Source organism: Terrapene carolina, unplaced genomic scaffold (assembly GCF_002925995.2).
Source record: "Terrapene carolina triunguis isolate 2854851 unplaced genomic scaffold, T_m_triunguis-2.0 Scaffold84, whole genome shotgun sequence".
Lineage (NCBI taxonomy): Eukaryota > Metazoa > Chordata > Testudines > Emydidae > Terrapene > Terrapene triunguis.
Window position 1 is genome coordinate 36481926 of NW_020664435.1, and position 18354 is coordinate 36500279.

At 40.8% G+C, this 18354-nt stretch overlaps 1 protein-coding gene across 1 annotated transcript in view; it reads right to left on the reverse strand.

The window, feature by feature from the left end:
- The window catches only part of CUBN (cubilin), a 212563-nt gene that overhangs the window by 149382 nt on the left and 44827 nt on the right, over window positions 1-18354 (reverse strand). Inside the window, exons 23-26 of the mRNA XM_026649328.1 lie at window positions 11479-11665; window positions 6764-6924; window positions 5307-5488; window positions 4463-4619 (exon numbers count right to left, since the gene is read on the reverse strand). Coding sequence (XP_026505113.1) covers window positions 4463-4619; window positions 5307-5488; window positions 6764-6924; window positions 11479-11665 — 687 coding nt within the window. The remainder of the gene's footprint in view (window positions 1-4462; window positions 4620-5306; window positions 5489-6763; window positions 6925-11478; window positions 11666-18354) is intronic.

An 18354-nucleotide genomic window follows, 5' to 3' on the forward strand; every position in this document is an offset into this window, starting at 1 on the left:
ATCTCAAATGATCTACAAATGCTACTGAATAAAGCCTAATAATACTGCCATGAGGTAGGTATTATTATGCCTATTTTACAGAGAAGGAAATTGAGAAAGAGAGAGGTAAGTGATTTTCCCAAGGACACACAGGCACCAGGAACAAAATCCAGATATCCCAACTACAAGTCATTCATTACAAGCATATCCTTCCTCCCAAGTAATACTAGAATCATGAGCTGATTTCCCCCATTATCCTACATACTCTTTTTGCCTATTTTTCTTTTTTTCAAATGCAAAATTATTCTCTAAAACATCTATTTATATTATTTTAAAAAACTCAAAATAAAAATGCAATGTACCATCTAGCTAAATAAGTCACTTTGAACCAATTTACAGTGGCTGGGGCTGTATTTAGACACAATACTGCAAACTCACATACCATTTCAGTGAACTAGGAAAAAAAAAAAAAGATCACACATGGCTAGAAAGACGAATAAAACATAGTTGGCTTGTGTTGGACATCCTAACTGATTTAACATGCTGGAAATCAGCATGAAGTTCTTAATAATACTTTCCCTGGTTAGTCATCAAGCAGAGATCTAGAAGAGGATTCGGGGATTTTGACTGGGATAAAGAGTTTTTCCCTCCGGGGAATGAAGGAGGGGGGGGATGAAAATAAAGTAGAGATATGGGAATAGAACAGCCATGCTGTTGGATCAGTGATTCTCATTTTCCTGAATCTGGATTCCACTGGACTCAGAGACTATCAATATGAGTAAATGCTGTGATGCAGAGCATACTGTATTTGGTTACCCCATATAAATGTGTATATGGGAGCAGAATAAGATGAAGGGGGTGGCAGGGAGTTAACAGGGGAGTCTCTAGTCTGATCAATCTGACACTAAATAGCTCCCCAAGAGGGCTGACTGGGGAATGAAATGTGATTAGCTACTCAGGATAGCAGGCTGGGTGAGCTAAAGGATTAATTAACCCATCAGCTGAGGACTGATAAAAAGGCACAGGAAGGATGTGCAAGGGGAACAGGGCTGGCTGAGTCCAGTCTCACAGAGCTCTCAGTTCAAGGAGACATCCGCTCTTCTTGGGCCCTAGGAAAAGGGCTGAAAATACAAGGGACATTGTACATAGTATTGCCATTTAAAACTGTAAGGCATCGGTGGAGAGATCTGAAATAAATAGCTCGGTGTGGATATCCATCTAGTGCTGTCTGAGCAGGTTTCTGTGGTGCAAGATGGCAGGAGTGGACCACGCCGTGCTACAGGGGGGAAATAGAAAAGTAGGACGTTCTTCTGTCTGGAACAGGAAATATACAGAGAGTTTGAAGAACACGTTAAGCAAAGCAATTCTATTCCATAGAGGTTTTTATACTGTGTTCATCATGGTAGTATCTGAGGGCCTTCTAGTAGTGCTTTAAGAACATGATACTCATCTGTGTAGTTTGTTCTCTCATCCTCTCCCCAGAGGGAGTTGCATGTGCAGTGTGGTGTCTTGTTTGGTTGGGGTGTGTGGGGTTTTTTAATACAAATATACTTGTTGCCATGCGTTTATGGGAGAAAAGGCCAGGCCAAAGAAATGTACCTTGCCCTTAGAGCAAAAAGTGGTGAGATTTGTGACAGTCCTTAGCTCCTGGGGAAGTTCATTCCACAGTCTCAGACTGCCCCCAGAGGAAGTTTTGTCTCCCGCACAGCCAAGCTTTTACTTGGATTGTTGAGAGTTCCATTGTGCCAGAGAAGCACAGCTGTCAGCCACCATCTTTATCCTGGATCTTTAGTTGATTTTTCAGATACCCTTGGCCCAGGCCATGGGGTGCTTTGAAAATAAGTACTGAGACCTAGAACTTGATTCAAAATTCTACGGGAAGCCAGTGTAGAGAGCAGAGGATATCCATTGGGAAAGACGACATGAAAACTCCAAAATGGATTTTGAAGAATATGAGTTGGACTAACCAGCTGCCTTCTGGTCCCATTTTTGTATCAGAAATACATCTGGCATGTAAGTGCATCTGCATATTAGTCTTACACCAATAAGCACATTTTCCTTTAGAATGTGTCATGTTTCATCGAACACTATTGTTCAAACTAGAAGACATGAATGTATTTGGTAATTAACTACCTTATTTCAAACTGATACCTGCTGTACATTTTCAGAGTTTGAGCAAGCCACCAAAAATTTTGTTTATTGAATTTATTGTGCATCATTAGTAATAAAATATTAATGTAAATGGCAAAACACACATGCCTTTAGCTGATATCTCAGATACCCTACATTTGTAAACACACTGTTGGTCCTTGTGATGAGGGGATCGTCCCATAGAAAGGGTTAATGTGGCTCAGAAGGGGTTAAGTAATCTGATAGGCTGCACCTGAAAGAAAGTTGGCTTGATAGGCAAGCACTGATTGAGGGTGGAGCCCAGCTGGACAGGAGCAGGCAGGGCTGGTATAAAGCCATGAAGTGAGGGCAGAAGGAGGCTGTAGTGTGGAAGCCTGTAGTCACTCTCTGGGCTTAGAGAGGGAAAGGAGGAAACCCAGGGAGACAGTAGAAGCCCTGGGCTCCAGGCCCTGAAAGAAGGGTTTACCCAGAAGAGTGGCGGAGTGGAAGCCTGATAGAAGTGAAGTAGAAAAAGGTTCAGGGAAATGGCAGCAAGATTTGAGACAGTGCAGACCTTGGCCACTGATTCAAGGGTCCCTGAGTCGGAACCCGGAGTAGAGGGCGGGCCCAGACTCCCCTTCCAGTCACTGGGAAAGTGGCATAGCCTTGAATTGGAAGATTGCCAGGGACAATACCCGGTCAACCGGTCCACTAAGTCTTTGATATCCTGGAAGGAGAAAATTATAGTCACTTGGCTATAGGGCCAAGCCACGAAGAGGGAGAACCCTGAGTCATGAAGAGGAAGCACTGTTACTACTGGAGTATGAGAAGGGCCACAGAATAAATGAGAGACTGAAGGGGGCATCAGACCAGGCAGAATGCTTCCACAGATGCAGTTACAAGCGGACTCCCCAGCAGTGACTAGAGAATCCCATGACTGTCCTCTTTAAAAGGACATAGCTACAAGGTTTTTTCTAATCAAGAGTCTTACTTTGTGGCATGTAAAGAATATGCTGCAAGACTGTGGGATTCCTTTAAGGGATGAGTGAGCCAGTCAAAGTTAAAAAAAAATGCACCACACAAGTACAAACTGAACTTGAATATCCTTGGCTTTTCAAACATTCTGATTAGAAACAGTGGGGTATAATCATTTACTGTAATTCAAACCCAGAGGAATTCCCAGTTACAGCCCTCTCTTTAAACCTACAAATCCTCTCAAGATGACATGTCATCTTCAGGATATTCAAAGATTAACTGTAATGCTGTTTATACTTAGTGACGTATCAAAAGTTTACCTAATCCATATGGCACATAATGTATTGTGCAAGAAGAAAATTAAATATTGGGACAATATTCAAGATTATGGAGAAAATCCAGAATTCTGCATGATTTACAATTTAAAAGATAAGTACCAGCTATGAAAGTATTATATAGAGTATGGCACAAAAAGAAAAATATTTTAAATCCAAAAACCTACATACTGTTCATATTCTCTTTCAGACTACTAACCTCCCCTGCCACCTCCCCAAGATTTAGTGATGGCTTTGTTTAAAAATACATTGGTTCAGTCTTTAATACCAATAAAAATAAGTATAAAAGGAACTGATTTGTTTTTGTTGTGCGTATATTGTAACAAGCCGAGCACACTGATTCGTAGAAATGACACCTCCAAATGTTGGTATTCTGCTCTCTGCAGAACTTCAACACTTTCAGGTACTTCCAGGAGAAGAATTCTTTTGCAAAGAAATTCAAAAATGTGTCTTTTGCAACAAATGCTTTGAAAAATGAAGCTCTCAGAAATGTTCCAGATGGGCTTTACTAAAATCTATGGACCAGATTCCCCATTACATTTGAAGGGGGCCAAAAGGATCTGGTTGTGGCTCCTTGATCTTCATCCACCTAGCCCCAGCAGAAATTACAGTAGCAAAGGGGCTAATTTATCTTCCACCATTGGCAAAATGTCTGAACCCTACACCAACGGAAGATCAGGAGAAGCTGCGCACTATTCCACTGTGCCCCTCCCATCCACACCCCAGTCCTGGAATGGCCCTGACACACACCCTCACACACATTCGGTCCTTAATGAAAGAGTAGAAGGGGCAGCAGACGTAGGTGGCAGCAGAGCCAACTCTACCTGCTTTCCATCAGGAGACATTCCTCTTATGTTGGGATTTGCAAGTAGCTATCTCTGTCCATTTTAAATCATCTGTCCTAGCAAACCAGAGAATCTAGCCAAATAATACAATACATGCACAATCTTTCCTGGAAGAGAATTCTGCTCACAAATGAGACCAGAGGATACAATAAAAAGTTTGTAGAACCAATACTGGCATTCTAGCAACTTGCCGCTCTCACTCTTCTTGTTCATACTTACTCTGCTTGTACTCAGCAAGGAAACCTCTACCTTCAAAATGACCATCTGTCCTTAGTTTCACATATAAAGTATCCCTGGTGGAGCGGATTGACTCGGGTATCTGATTCCCACAAAATTTACCCAGCATCTTAGCATTGCTACTGTTGCCATCATATACCTTTGAATAAAGAGAGATAGAAAAATCTTGAGGGATGATGATAGTAGTGAAAACTATTAAACTTAACACATTTAACTGATCTCTCATATGTAAAGTAAAGGAGAACAAAGCGATCGCATTTTATGGGGAAAGCTATATATGGAAAAACAGTATAAAGAGACAAACTTTCTAAAATGACATTTCAATTTGCTCTTAAATTTCTCTCTCACTCTCTCTCTCTCTCTCTCTCTCACACACACACACACACACACACACATCCTGTACCCTCCTCTGTCCCAAGATAAATCCTCTCCATAACTTTAAGGGTGGCATTCAGGATGGAATTTCCCTACTTTAGAACTGTTCACTTGGTGTGAATCTCTCTCTCTCTCTCTCTCTGTACATGGGCACTAACACTGTGCTCTCTCCCCTAGTGGGGGTGCTGAGAGCCACTAAACCAACCGTAAACCCTGTATATAATGGAAACCACTTCAAGTCAGGGGGCGCTGCAGCACACCCCGCACCTCTAGTTCCAGCACCTATACCCCATTTGAAGGGTGATCAGATGTCCCAAATTTATAGGGACAGTCCTGATTTTTGGGTCTTTTTCTTATATAGGCTCCTATTACCCCCCCACACCCTGTCCCGATTTTTCACACTTGCTGTCTAGTCACCCTAATCTGAGGAAGAGAGAGAGACTGTACATACAGCAAGGTAATCAGAGCTGCATTTTGGATGAAACTCCAAGTGGAACTGTTTAAACTGGATTTCAAATAGGCTGCCTCGGCTTGACTTCAACAACCAATAGCATTCTGAATTGTGGTAATAAGGCATGGGATAGTTGGGAGACATGAACATGCCAGATGAAGTTGTGAGGGTCCCACCACAGCCTGAAAAGAACAAAGAGAACCATAATTAACTGCATTCAACCTCACCAGTCTCTCTCTCATTAAGAGATTTTATGCTTAGTGCTCTACTCTGCTACTGTAACTCTCCTTTACCCAGTGAAATGCTTCACAGCAGGGGGCTACCTCACAGGATTATACACTTTAGAGTCCCTTGGGAAAATTCTAACCTCAGGCAAGAGACATGTCCTGCTGGAATTACACTTCAGGAAAAGTACAAATCATCTGCTAATGAATGTATTACATCCATTAGCATGAGACTTTCCATGGTTACTGATGTCATGGCAATGAATTTATAGCTCTTTTTAAAGGGATTTTAGGTTTATCCTCATATTTTCCCTTCTTCCTTGCCATAATTATGACAGAAAATAGCAAATATACAATAATAACTGCACCTCGATAACACTTTTCCCTGGGGAACTTAAAGCATTTTATGAATATTAGCTAATTAATCCTAACAGCATTCCTTTGAGATAGCTATTACTATACAAACAGTAACCTGAAGACATGAAAGGATAAATGATTCACCAAATGTCTCATAGTAAATCAAGGACAGAGACAGCAACAGAACCTAGGAGTCTTATCTCCTACTCTGCTGTTCTAATACTAAATCCTGCTCCACTGCCTTCCCATGCTGTATCTCAGGCTACGTCTTCACTACCCGCCGATCCGGCGGGTAGCAATCGGTTTATCGGGGATCGACTTACCGCGTCTCGTGAGGACGCGGTAAAATCGATCCCTGATGGCTCTACCGTCGACTCCGGAACTCCACCTCGACAAGAGGCGGTAGCGGAGTCGGCGGCAGCGGTCGACTTTCCCGCGTCCTCACCGCCAGGTAAGCCGACCTAAAATACGCAACTTCAGCTACGGTATTCACGTAGCTGAAGTTGCGTATCTTAGGTCGGAAGTCCGCTGTAGTGTAGACCTAGCCTCAGCCCCACTTCTGTTAGCACCATTAATTTCCTAACAAGCACAGAAACAAAGGATACAGTGGAAGTTAAAATATAAACTAGAATATGATGTGTCATAAATCACTTGGAGAAAAACCCTTATTTACCCAAGAACAGGAAATATAGATCCCTGTTCTAAACTGCTTGAACTTGTGTTGCCACTAATCAGTTAAGTTTGGGGGAAAGTATTTAAAAGGGATTCAGTATGCAGTTAGGTGCAGGGGAGGTGGAAAACTGCACAGAGAAAAAGGATAAAAGATCTAGCAAGAAGATTGGCCAAATAGTTCCACCCTTGGCATTCTCATTTTACCTGTTGTGGTACCATCCCAGTAAGCTGAAAATCCAGTTCTTGTGCCATATACATCACTTACAAATTTTATCCATAGCCTGTTACTATGGGAGATGATAACAGGAGGCAGAGTTGAACCACAGTACTTTCCAAGGACTGGTGATGTTTCATAGCCTCCATCTCTAGAATGAAACAGAAGAAAAGTCTTGGGCCAAACAGGTAAAGAGTGAGAAGAGTACATGAAATGTCTCCTGGGATTCCTTCAGCTTTGTCTTTAGCAGGAATACATTACTAACTACTGAAGGGTGCAAGACATCTTAATCAACTACTCGCAAACCATTTGCAAGCACTTTGGCCCAGCTTGTGAAGGTATTTAGGCATTGCTGCACTCAGCATTGCAAGGCCTAAATAGTTTAGTAACCTCTCTCTCATTTCAAAAGCCAAAATTTTATTGAGAGCTCATGAGATTTAGGTTCCTAAGTCCCTTTTGGAAATGAGATTTAGGGCCCAAAATCTTAAGTTAAATTAAGCGGTGCAACACTGAGAGCAGCAATGCCTAAATACCTTCAAAAGTAGGGCATAAATCTCAACAATTTCATTCCAGTACAGATTCAAAACGTCTCAACATCCTGACAGAGCCAAAGAAGCATCTCTGGGAATCTTCCAAGCTGCATGGGGAAGCAATGAGGGCAAAGCATCAGTGTCATCATGTCTCTCCTCTATAAAGCAACAAAAGCCTACATTAGCCTACCTATATCTCAGAACAGATGGGTTGAATCTTAGTTTTAGATGATTTGCTCTGGCCTCTACAGATGATTCCACAGCTGACGTTTCTGACCCTGCGCTTAGCTGGTGCTGGCACCCCCTAATTTTGCAATCAGGGTGCACACGCAATGCTTTGTTGTGCCTCCTGAATATGTTGGTCTTCAGGATAGTTATATTTCTGTGCGCGCACACACACACACAGGATTTAAAAAACAACCCGAGGTGCCATTTTAGTATGTCGCCGCCAAAGTAGAGCCATATTTTAAAGAGAGAAATCCTGTTTCTACTTGTTTTTGTTAAAACATTTGGTTTAGCCTTGTTATGATAGAAGGTCTGTTCTCCCCTCTTACCCCACTGAGGAAGACTTAAACAACTATCTGATGTCTCAGGTTGATGTGGTTTCAGAACTGTGAAAATGCCTCCTCTGACCCACATCCCCATCTGCTCAATTTGAATATTTCCTCCTAACTACCAATTTACTGTAGTATTAAAGATTACATCAGTCCAGAAACTGGGCCAGATCCTCAGATGGAATAGAATTACATAGGTCCACTGAAGTCAAATACTTGCGATAACACATTCTGCATAACTCCATTCAAGTCAATGGAGCTATGCAGATTTACACCAGCTAAGGATCTGGACCACTCAAAAACTTCATTATCAATGTTTGCAATGTCTTCCTGATGCCATCAGTGTACTGTCACTGAGGGAGAACAGTACCATTGATGTGCAGTGGATTACAATACTCAACAGAATCAAGGGTAACAATGCACTCAGCTCTACTCTTCGGAGCAGTAACTATTTATAGTGCTTAAATATGTAAGTGCACACAATGCTTTACAAAACATGCAACTGTGCAACATAAGAACGGTCATACGGGGTCAGACCAATGGTCTAACTAGTCCAGTATCCTGTCTCTGACAGAGGCCAATGCCAGATGCTTCTGGCAATTGGAGGTTTAGCGTCACCAGAGCATGGGGTTGTGTCTCTGACCATCTTGGCTAATAGCCATTGATGGACCTATTTCTCCATGAATTTATCTAATTCTTTATTGAATCCATTTAGACTTTTGGCCTTCACAACATTCCAGGGCACTGACTTCCACATTTTGACTGTGTGTTGTGTGAAGAAATACTTCCTTTTGTTTATTTTAAACCTGCTGCCTATTAATTTCATTGGGTGACCCCTTGTTCTTGTGTAATGTAAAGGGGTAAATAATGCTTCCCTATTCACTTTCTCCACACCATTCATGGTTTTATAGACCTCTATCATCTGTCCTGAGTCAACTCTTTTCTAAACTGAATGGTCCCAATCTTTTTAATCTCTCCTCATATGGAAGCTGTACCATATCTGTAATCATTTTCATTGCCTTTCTCTACACCTTTAACAATTCTAATGAAACTTTTTTGAGATGGGGTGACCAGAACGGCACGCAGTATTCATGGTGCGGGTGTACCATGGATTTATATAGTGTCATTATGACATTTTCTATTTTATTATCTATTCCTTTCCTAATGCTTTTTGGACAGCCACTGCACATTGAGCAGATGTTTTCAGAGAACTATCCATGATGACACCAAGATCTCTTTCTTGAGTGGTAACAGCTGAATTAGAACCCATCATTAACATGCATACATGCATACATGGGCTTGGCATGCATCCCTTTGCATTTATCAACATTGAATTTCATCTGCTGTTTTGTCACCCGGTTTAGTGAGATCCCTTTGTAACTCTTCACAGTCGGCTTTGAAATTAACCAGCTTGAGTAATTTTGTATGTCTTCATTTTTGCCACCTTATTGTTCACCCCCCCCCCATCTTCCAGATCATTTATGAATATGTTGAACAGCACAGGTCTCAGTACAGATCCTTGTTGGACCCTGGTATTTACCTTTCTCCATTGTGAAAACGGACCCTTTGTTTCCTATCTTTTAACCAATTACTGATTCATGAGAGGACCTTCCCTCTTCTCCCATGACAGCTTTCTTTGCTTAAAAGCCTTTGGTGTGGGACCTTGTCAAAGGCTTTCTGAAAGCCGAAGTACATTATATTACCCTAGTCTACATGGTTGTTGATTCCCTCAAAGAATTCTAATAGATTGGTCAGGCATGATTTCCCTTTACAAAAGCCATGTTGACTCTTCCTCAACATATCGCGTTCATCTGTGTCTGATAATTCTGTTGTTTACTATAGTTTCAACCAATTTGTCTGGTACTGAAGTTAGGCTTACCAGGTTGTAATTGCCAGAATTGCCTCTGGAGCCTTTTTAAAAAAAAATAGGTGTTACATTAGCTACTTTCCAGTCATTTGGTACAGAGTCTGATTCAAATATAGGTTACATACCACAGTTAGTAGTTCTGCAATTTCCTGAGTTCCTGGTGACTTATTACTCTTTAATTTATCAATTTGTTCCAAAACCTCCTCTATTGACACCTCAATCTGGAACAGTTCCTCAGATCTGTCACCTAAAAGGAATGGCTTGGGTGTAGGGATCTCCCCCACATCCTCTGTAGTGAAGACTGATGCAAAGACATCATTTAGCTTCTCTGCAATAGGCTCGTTTTCCTTGTGTGCCCCTTTAGCACCTCAGTCATCCAATAGCCCCACAGATTGTTTGGTAGGCTTGCTGCTTCTGATCTACTTAAAAAATTGCTGTTAGTTTTTGTGTCCTTAGCTAGTTCTTCTTCTAATTCTTTCTTGGCCTGCCTTATTATACTTTTACACTTGACTTGCCAGAGTTTATGCTGCTTTCTATTTTCCTCATTAGGATTTCACTTCCAATTTTTAAAAGATGCCTTTTTGACTCTCTCCACCTCTTCTATTCTGCCATTTAGCATAGCTGGCATTTTTTGGGTCATCTTACTAGGTTTTTTTATTTGGGGGTATATGTTAGTTTGTGCCTCTATTACAGTGTTTTAAAAATAGTCTCCATGCAGTTTGCAGGTACACCTCTACCTCGATATAACGCTGTCCTCGGGAGCCAAAAAATCTTACCATGTTATAGGTGAAACCGCGTTATATTGAACTTGCTTTGATCCACCAGATTGTGCAGCCCCGCCCCCCAGAGCACTGCTTTACCGCGTTATATCCGAATTTGTGTTATATCGGGTCGCGTCATATCGAGGTAGCGGTGTATTTAACCTTTGTGACTGTCCCTTTTAATTTCTGTTTAGCTTCCTCATTTTTGTATAGTCCCTCTTTTTGAAGTTAAATGCTACTGTGGTGGGGTTCTTTAGCATTTTCCCCCCTACACAGATGTTAAATTTAATTACAGCATGGTTGCTATTACCAAGCAGTTCAGCTATATCCAGTTCCTGGACCAGATCCTGTGCTCCACTTAGGACAAAATCAAGAATGGCCTCAATCCTTGTGGGTTCCAGGACTAGCTGCTCCATGAAGCAGTCATTTGTGGTGTGAAGAAATTTTACCTCTGCATCCTGTCCTGAGGTGACATATACCCAATATGAGGATAGTTGAAATGAAGCCACTCTAACCTCCCTGTGCATTTCACAGTCACTATCACTGTCCTGGTCAGGTAGTCAGTAGTAGATTCCTACAGCCATATCTTATTGTTCAAGCATGGAATTTCTATCCATAGAGATTCTATTATTCAGTTTGATTCATTTAAGATTTTTTACTTTATCTGACGCTATGCTTTCTTTCACTTATAGTGCCTCTCCCCAACCAGTACAAAAAGAGATGGTCCTTCTGCTGAGGAATTGACAAGCCCCACAAGAATCCATTCACTTACCCTGACAGCTAGAATTTATTCAGGGCCATCACAGGTGAGAAACATAAGAATGGAATAGGAAGGAGGGAGCAACAAGGTTTTATTTCTAGTTCACTATCAAACCCTTTCTTGCCAGTTCCAGGTACATTTCAGGCTACAGTTTCTTGTTCAGCCTAAATGGATACTACTTCCTCCCCTTGGTTGCGATCAGTAATGAGGATAATAGAACTAAATGGGCTTGCCTGATTTCCACATAATCCATTGAACAAAGCTTATTCCCTTCCAAGGTGAAGTTGGTGAAGTGCAGCACAATCTGTTTGTTGGTTTCCACTCTGATCCTGTATATGCACTCTGTCTTGACAGGGTAGTTTCTGGGGTAGTTTGGAGATGTCAGCACACCAGTGGCATCAGTGTATTGATGGGAGCACACTTTTAAAAGAAAGAAGCAGAGCACACAGTGACTTGAAGATACATCAACCACAAAGCTCCATTCCAAAGATGTCTGTTGGTTATGAAACAGTTTAAAGCACATATTTAATTAAAAATAAATATCTATTTCTGACAGACAGGAGACCAAACATCCTGATCTACTCTATATTGTAATTTATCTTGGAAAAATATTATTGATGGTGCTCCCAATTTAAAATAACCCATCAAACCAAAACCAGAATCCAGGATGTGTAAGGGATTTATTGTACTTGATTTGACACGCTGATTGTTTAAGTAAAACTTTCTTTAATCAATGTGCATACAAAAGGCAGAGGTGGTGGTGGTATGTGTGGTGTGGTGGAGGGTTAAGTATTTCTAGTTGCTAAACAGGCTTTGATCTAACACTGGGAGACAGGAAAAAAGGACACTGTAATGGCTAGCTTGATGATCTACAGTCAGCACAAGGTGCTGCCTTTGAGTCCTGAACGTCTGAGCAACAGAGGCTTAGAAAGCTACCGTGCATTCACTCCCTGTGTGAAGAGAACATCTCACATTGCTCTCAGGTGGCCTCCATTGGGCTAAATTAGGAGCAATGTTGATTTTCCTTTCTAACGTCCTTTTTCTGTTTACCTAAGTCATGAAGGGGCACCTGACTGGTCACATTCTACCTGAAGGAAAGCATAAAATCCCTGATTGCCAGGACCCAGCTGTTCTCTCCAAGATACAGTTCTAGAATGAGTTACATCCATCCCTCCTGGACCAACAAAAGGGCAACCATGACACTGAGCCTTGGCATGAGGTGGAAAATGGGATGGAGAAATGAGGGGATTTGAGAGAACCTCTGCAAAAAGAGAGAGCAAAGGCTCTACAAAAGTTCAAACTCTTGCTGTAGGACAGAATATAAGAGTAATGGCATGCATGATAGATTTCATGGAATGTTTCATATGTAGTCATCATGGTTACACTAATTACAATGTACAGCCTAAGCAGATAGTAGAGTGCAATGACTAACTTTAACCATTTCACCAGGCCTTAACAGACCTCTGAAACCTAGTTTGTAACAAGCTACTGCTACAGTTTAATGCCCTATACTTTACATAGTAGTGTAAGAACTGATGCAAGCCACAGGCCCTTCATATAAGGAATATCAGGATCACCATTCTGCTCTTAGGAATTTCATAATTATAACATTTAACTTCTTAAAACCTTTTGAAATGTGCATATTTAACTTTCTGAAATACTACTTATGTCAAAAGAGAGCAAAAATCCTATGACCAATCTGAGGGATAAAAAGTGAAAAATTCCCTCTGTATTTTAATTATCTAGAAAGATTAAATATGCCAAATGTGATCTAACTAATGGTTTCTAAACTGACAGTACAATACTGAACTCTTGCTTCAATCCAATACTGTGTTAGCCCTCTTTACTCTTCCTGCTGCTATGATTTACTCTGCCAATCTCTCATCAAATGAAAAGCTAACTTATGTGATCAGAAATATGACATGCACATCTTTTTACATGGCTCACACTCAGTACAAATGAGTTGGGGGCCGCGTCCTGCATCTCCTCCCTCCCTCCAGAGCCTGCGCTGCCATACAGCTGATTAGCTGATTAGCGCAAGCCTGGGAGGGAGGGGTGAGGAGGAGGAATGCGGTGTGCTTGGGAAAGAGGCGGGTCCCAGGTGGGGATTTGGGCAGGGATTTGGGGAGGGATCCAATGGGGCAGTGAGGGGGCGGGGCAAGGGCGGGAATTTGGGGAGGGATCCAATGGGGAAGGGAGGGGGCAGAGTCGGGGTGGGGGGGGCATGAGCCCCCTCCGCCTGTGCACTGGAGGGCAAAATATCAGGACAATTCACGTCCTGACTGAACATCGGTCGGGACATGGGACAAACTAGTAAATATCGGGACAGTCCCGATAAAATCTGGATGTCTGGTCACCCTATGCTCAAATGCATGCATGTAATTTTAAGGTCAAGTTTGGTCACCTTCAATGAAATCTCTGGTACTTTATCAGTCCAATGTGCAATACCCTCACAAGTGTTACCAACTTTCATTATTTTATCATGAATCTCATGATATTTGGCATTTTTCTTCAAGCCTCCAATCTTAAAGTCAGCTGATTTTGTGATTTTATAAAGTACGTTTCTAGCCCTCATGGTTGTAGATAGAAGCTCAAAAATGTGTATCAAGTGTATCCTAAAGGCTCAAAAACCAAAAGGCAAAAAAAACCAAAAACCCTCAAAATGTTTAGGCCAGTGTCATGGTTATTTCTGGGCCTGGCTCATGATTTCTGAGTGCTTGGGACTGGCAATATTGCATATTCTGAGACCATGAATGCCAGATTCTAGTCTGGAGAGTATTAAAATGGTTATGTTATGACGTAATTTGCAGTGTGAACATTAACCATCCCTTTTAAGAGCAACCACTGCAGTCCCTCAAGGGAGAAGATATTCCAGTTTCCCTGCGTCACTAATGTTTGCTTCCCTGAAAGGAATCCATTTTCAAACCTGGGTGGCAATCCAAACCAGAAGTTATTTTTTGTTCCACATTTTGCACCAGAACTCAAAGATTGAAGGAGAAACATGACAGATCTTATAGTAACTGTCTCACCCACGTCAGTCCTCCAGCTACAACTACATAGAGCCAAGAACACATTTAGGATACACTGCTGTAAAGATTATAAAAAGAGCAAATGTGCCAAATGGCCTCACTTACTTACATGTGCATCAGCCAGCAAAACTACTATTGTTCACATTATTCTGGTTTCAGCTGAAGAATGGGTACTCATCTTTTGCAATCACCTCACTAACACAGCATCAAAAAGTCAGATTTTTTTGAAATGTGCTAGCTTCAGTTTGCAATACTAATGCAATCAATTAAAATTATTAGGTAAGCAAGCAAGAAAGAGGAACTCTGGACCCTTTGCCAAGTTTCAGAATGCCTGATGCCATGATGAAATTAATAAAAGACTGGAAAAATATGTATTCCCGTTCATTTTAAATATACTACTCAAGTTCACTAAAGAAAGAAGAAAAGGGTATTTGTCCAGAATGATCACACATCTTTCTTTGCCAGTGTGTGAGGTTTTCGAAACCCATTGAATCTGGTTCTGATTTCAGTACAACATTGTTTACTCTGCTAGAAAAGGCTGTAAACTACTGCAACCTAATATAACATTGCCAATATGAATACTAATAAAAAAGTTAGGTTTCATGTTTCTTTCTCATGCAGCCATGCACAGCGCAGAAAATTATGTTACTGTCTGTTCCAATAAAGGGATATTCATTGGTTGCCATGATACCTATTAATCCAAAGCAAAACTCAGAGTATTAAATCATGGGTAAAATTGTGATTTTTCTTTTAGTTTGATCTTCCACTGCCAAAAAAGAACACAGATTCCCTAACACTGAGCTCCTTATGTCATGTTAAGCATATTTACAAAAAAGAAAAAGAAGCCACCTCTCTACATGAAGTGTATTCCTCTCCACAGACAGTAGATAAAGCACATCTGCACTCAAGAGCCTGCTGCTGGCAGGCATTAACTGACTTAATTTTTACCAACCACAGCTGAGGATGAGAAGGAGAACAAAAGTCCTTTGTAGAGTGTTTCAACCCCGTTATTCAGAAACACTAGCCACAGCAATTTAAACTGAATCTCCATCCCTCCTTGACTTCTCCATGTATATCTGCCATATACAACATTCAATTCCCATCTTTGCCCGCTCAGCAGGGGAAAAGGTCCATCCCTCTCATCCCGCAACTGGAATTACTGATAATGTCCATTGAAATGTTGTCTTAGAGTTGAATTTACACTATGCTATCAACTAGAAAGTTAGACATACATGTCTACATTTTCTCTTTGGTAATACTTGTGCAGCCCTTCTGAAGCCCATGGGTTTCACAAGTCTAGCGGAAAGCAATATTTGACCCAAAAAGTATAGAAAAGAAAAGAATTGGTGCTGGGATTGTTCATGATCATACTCTATAAATACCTTCCAGGTAAGAGGGAAAATTTAAGGAAAGAAATTATTCCTAATCTCAGATAATAATAGGAAAGGAAGCAATACAATGAAACTAAGGAAGAAAATGTTCATGCTAGAGATGAGGGTGCTGATAGGAGTCTGAAGCCATATTTTCTTTTGATACAGATTCATTTCAGTTTGAATAGCTCACATTTGATGGCAGATAACAAGGCCGGCAGATACAAATTAATCTGACAAAAAGTAATGCCACGCCTTTGCCAGCCTCAGGCTGGATTGTCAGTAAGTGAATGGTTTTCATAAAACACGTGTACCAGCACCGCAGTTAAACCAAAGTTAGACTGTCCAGCTACCAGCGTTATAATATCCAGCTACCTCCACCTTTAACTCTGGTCTCTCTGATCACTCAGTGCCATCTTCTCTTAGTCCTACAGAAGCTGAGAAATTTCAAACGATAGTCATAGTCACTCCCATCATTCCCCAGATGGGAGGGATGTGGAATATATATGTCAAATATGGAATTTGGGAACAAAATTTCCATCCAGAAAGCAACTGGCACAAAAACATGATAAAAGCTCTTGCTAAGAGCAACTAGCTAAAGCTCCACAAAGGAAAGAATGAAATGTAACCTTCTTTGACTAAAAACAGAACAGGTATTTGTGAATAAATAAAGGATAATTAAATACATATATGGGGCCCAATCCTGTTCCCACTGAAGGCTACGGCTGGATCCTGCAAGGTGCCAAGCCCTCTGTCCCCAGTCAGGATTGAACCCTTTGAGAGTTTGGCCATTGATTTCATTTGGGAGCAAGACCAGGCTCACTGCATGTTGTCTAAATGTGGTTTAGCCAGCAGAGATGGGAAAAGAGGCTGATACTCAGATTCTATCTGTCTGTCTATCTATGCTGATATTTATATAGCCTTCACCACATTCAGAGGTCCTTTTCATTTGGCCCTAGACTCGAAACTTCTATCCAAATATCAGCTTGTTTCCCTATGAGACCATTTCCCTGAAAGTCAAATAGATGACTCAAGTAATATAGTAGAGGGAAAGCCCAGGTTCTGTTGCTAGGGCAAGACAGTTCCAATGAACAAGGTACATGTTCAACAGCTGACTATTACTCAGGTGGTATCTGGCTGGCCAAATAGCACTCATGTTCCTACTATCTGGTATGCTTATCCCCATTAGCTCACAGAGTTCAGTAACTTTCCAGATAGTGTTCCATGCTCCAGGCTACATATTCCAGTGTTCTGTTTGCTTTTTTTACCAGAATTATAACTTATACTGATATCTTAGAGACTAACAAATTTATTAGAGCATAAGCTTTCGTGGGCTACATATGCATATGCATCCGAAGAAGTGGGTTGTAGCCCACGAAAGCTTATGCTCTAATAAATTTGTTAGTCTCTAAGGTGCCACAAGTACTCCTGTTCTTTTTGCGGATACAGACTAACACGGCTGCTACTCTGAAACTTATACTGATGATATCAAGGTTCCGTCTGCTGTTATTCTAGGGCCGTGTTATCAGAACTAATAATAAATATATCACAAATAATACATGCCAACAAAAAGACTCTCCCCTATGCTATAAAGATGCAAAAAGGAAGTTTTATTTTACACGAAAGTGCCCTTTCACTCGTATTTGTTCCCTTTTATACGATAACATTGTTCATCTTTTCAATAGCTCAGTCACTGTAGAATAATTTAAGGCCACTACTCTTCTAGTCTTCCCATTGGAACATCTAATATAAACTAGAACTACTTTGACCTGTTCTGATATTGATTACAATGCAGCTGGCTCCCAAACTGTAGCTGAAAAAGTATGGAAGATACTTGTTGCACAAGAAACATGATTAGAACCACATTTTCTTAACAGGAAAAAAAAATGTGTTAGACTTCAAAAAATCCACAGCACTGGTATATATCCTCTTCTTTTCTCAAATATAAGTACATACTGCCCATGCATAACTGGATAGGTATGAAATGAATATCAATCTTAAAGATAGAAGACTTAACATTTGATATAATTTGATGGGAGAGGGTAATTGCATCTGTTAGCTAAGTCCCCCTAATTCAGCGTGTGTGTGTGTATTTCTTTTACACCAAGGCAGCTTCACAGTTCTTTGATCTAAGATTAAAAATGAACGTCAGCAGATCAGCATTCATGAGCAAATTCATAGTAATATTTTGTGTGTGCAAAGAACAAAAATGTATCTTTATAAGGAAACAGATTTTAGTTTCAGTTTTCTAAGGGGTTATTATTAACAGACAGCCAATGTTAGGAGGTTTAGAGAATTGGTTTGGTTCAGATAAACAGCCAAAAGTGTTGATAGTTATCTGATGCTTGTCCATACTTATCCAAACTGTAGTAGTTGAGCTGAAAAAACAAATTGTTCTGGAAATTATATTTCCAAGTTTAGGTCAGATTAAACAGAGAGCATTAGCTCTTTTGTGATATTTCTGCATGAAGCCCCAGCTTAAACCAAGACATGTACATAGAAGTGTAATATAAACTGTAGGGGAGACGGGGGAGAACAAGTAGCCATACATGTTCAGACATCCAAAGTGGTTCAGGTATGGTTTCAATTTTTGGTGACGATTTTAGATAGTTCTTATTTCATCCAACCATGGTCACCATCTCTAGTCATTATAAATGTTAAATAGAAAAAGGCTCCCTAGAATGCTGCAACTTCCCTTAGAACTGCCCAT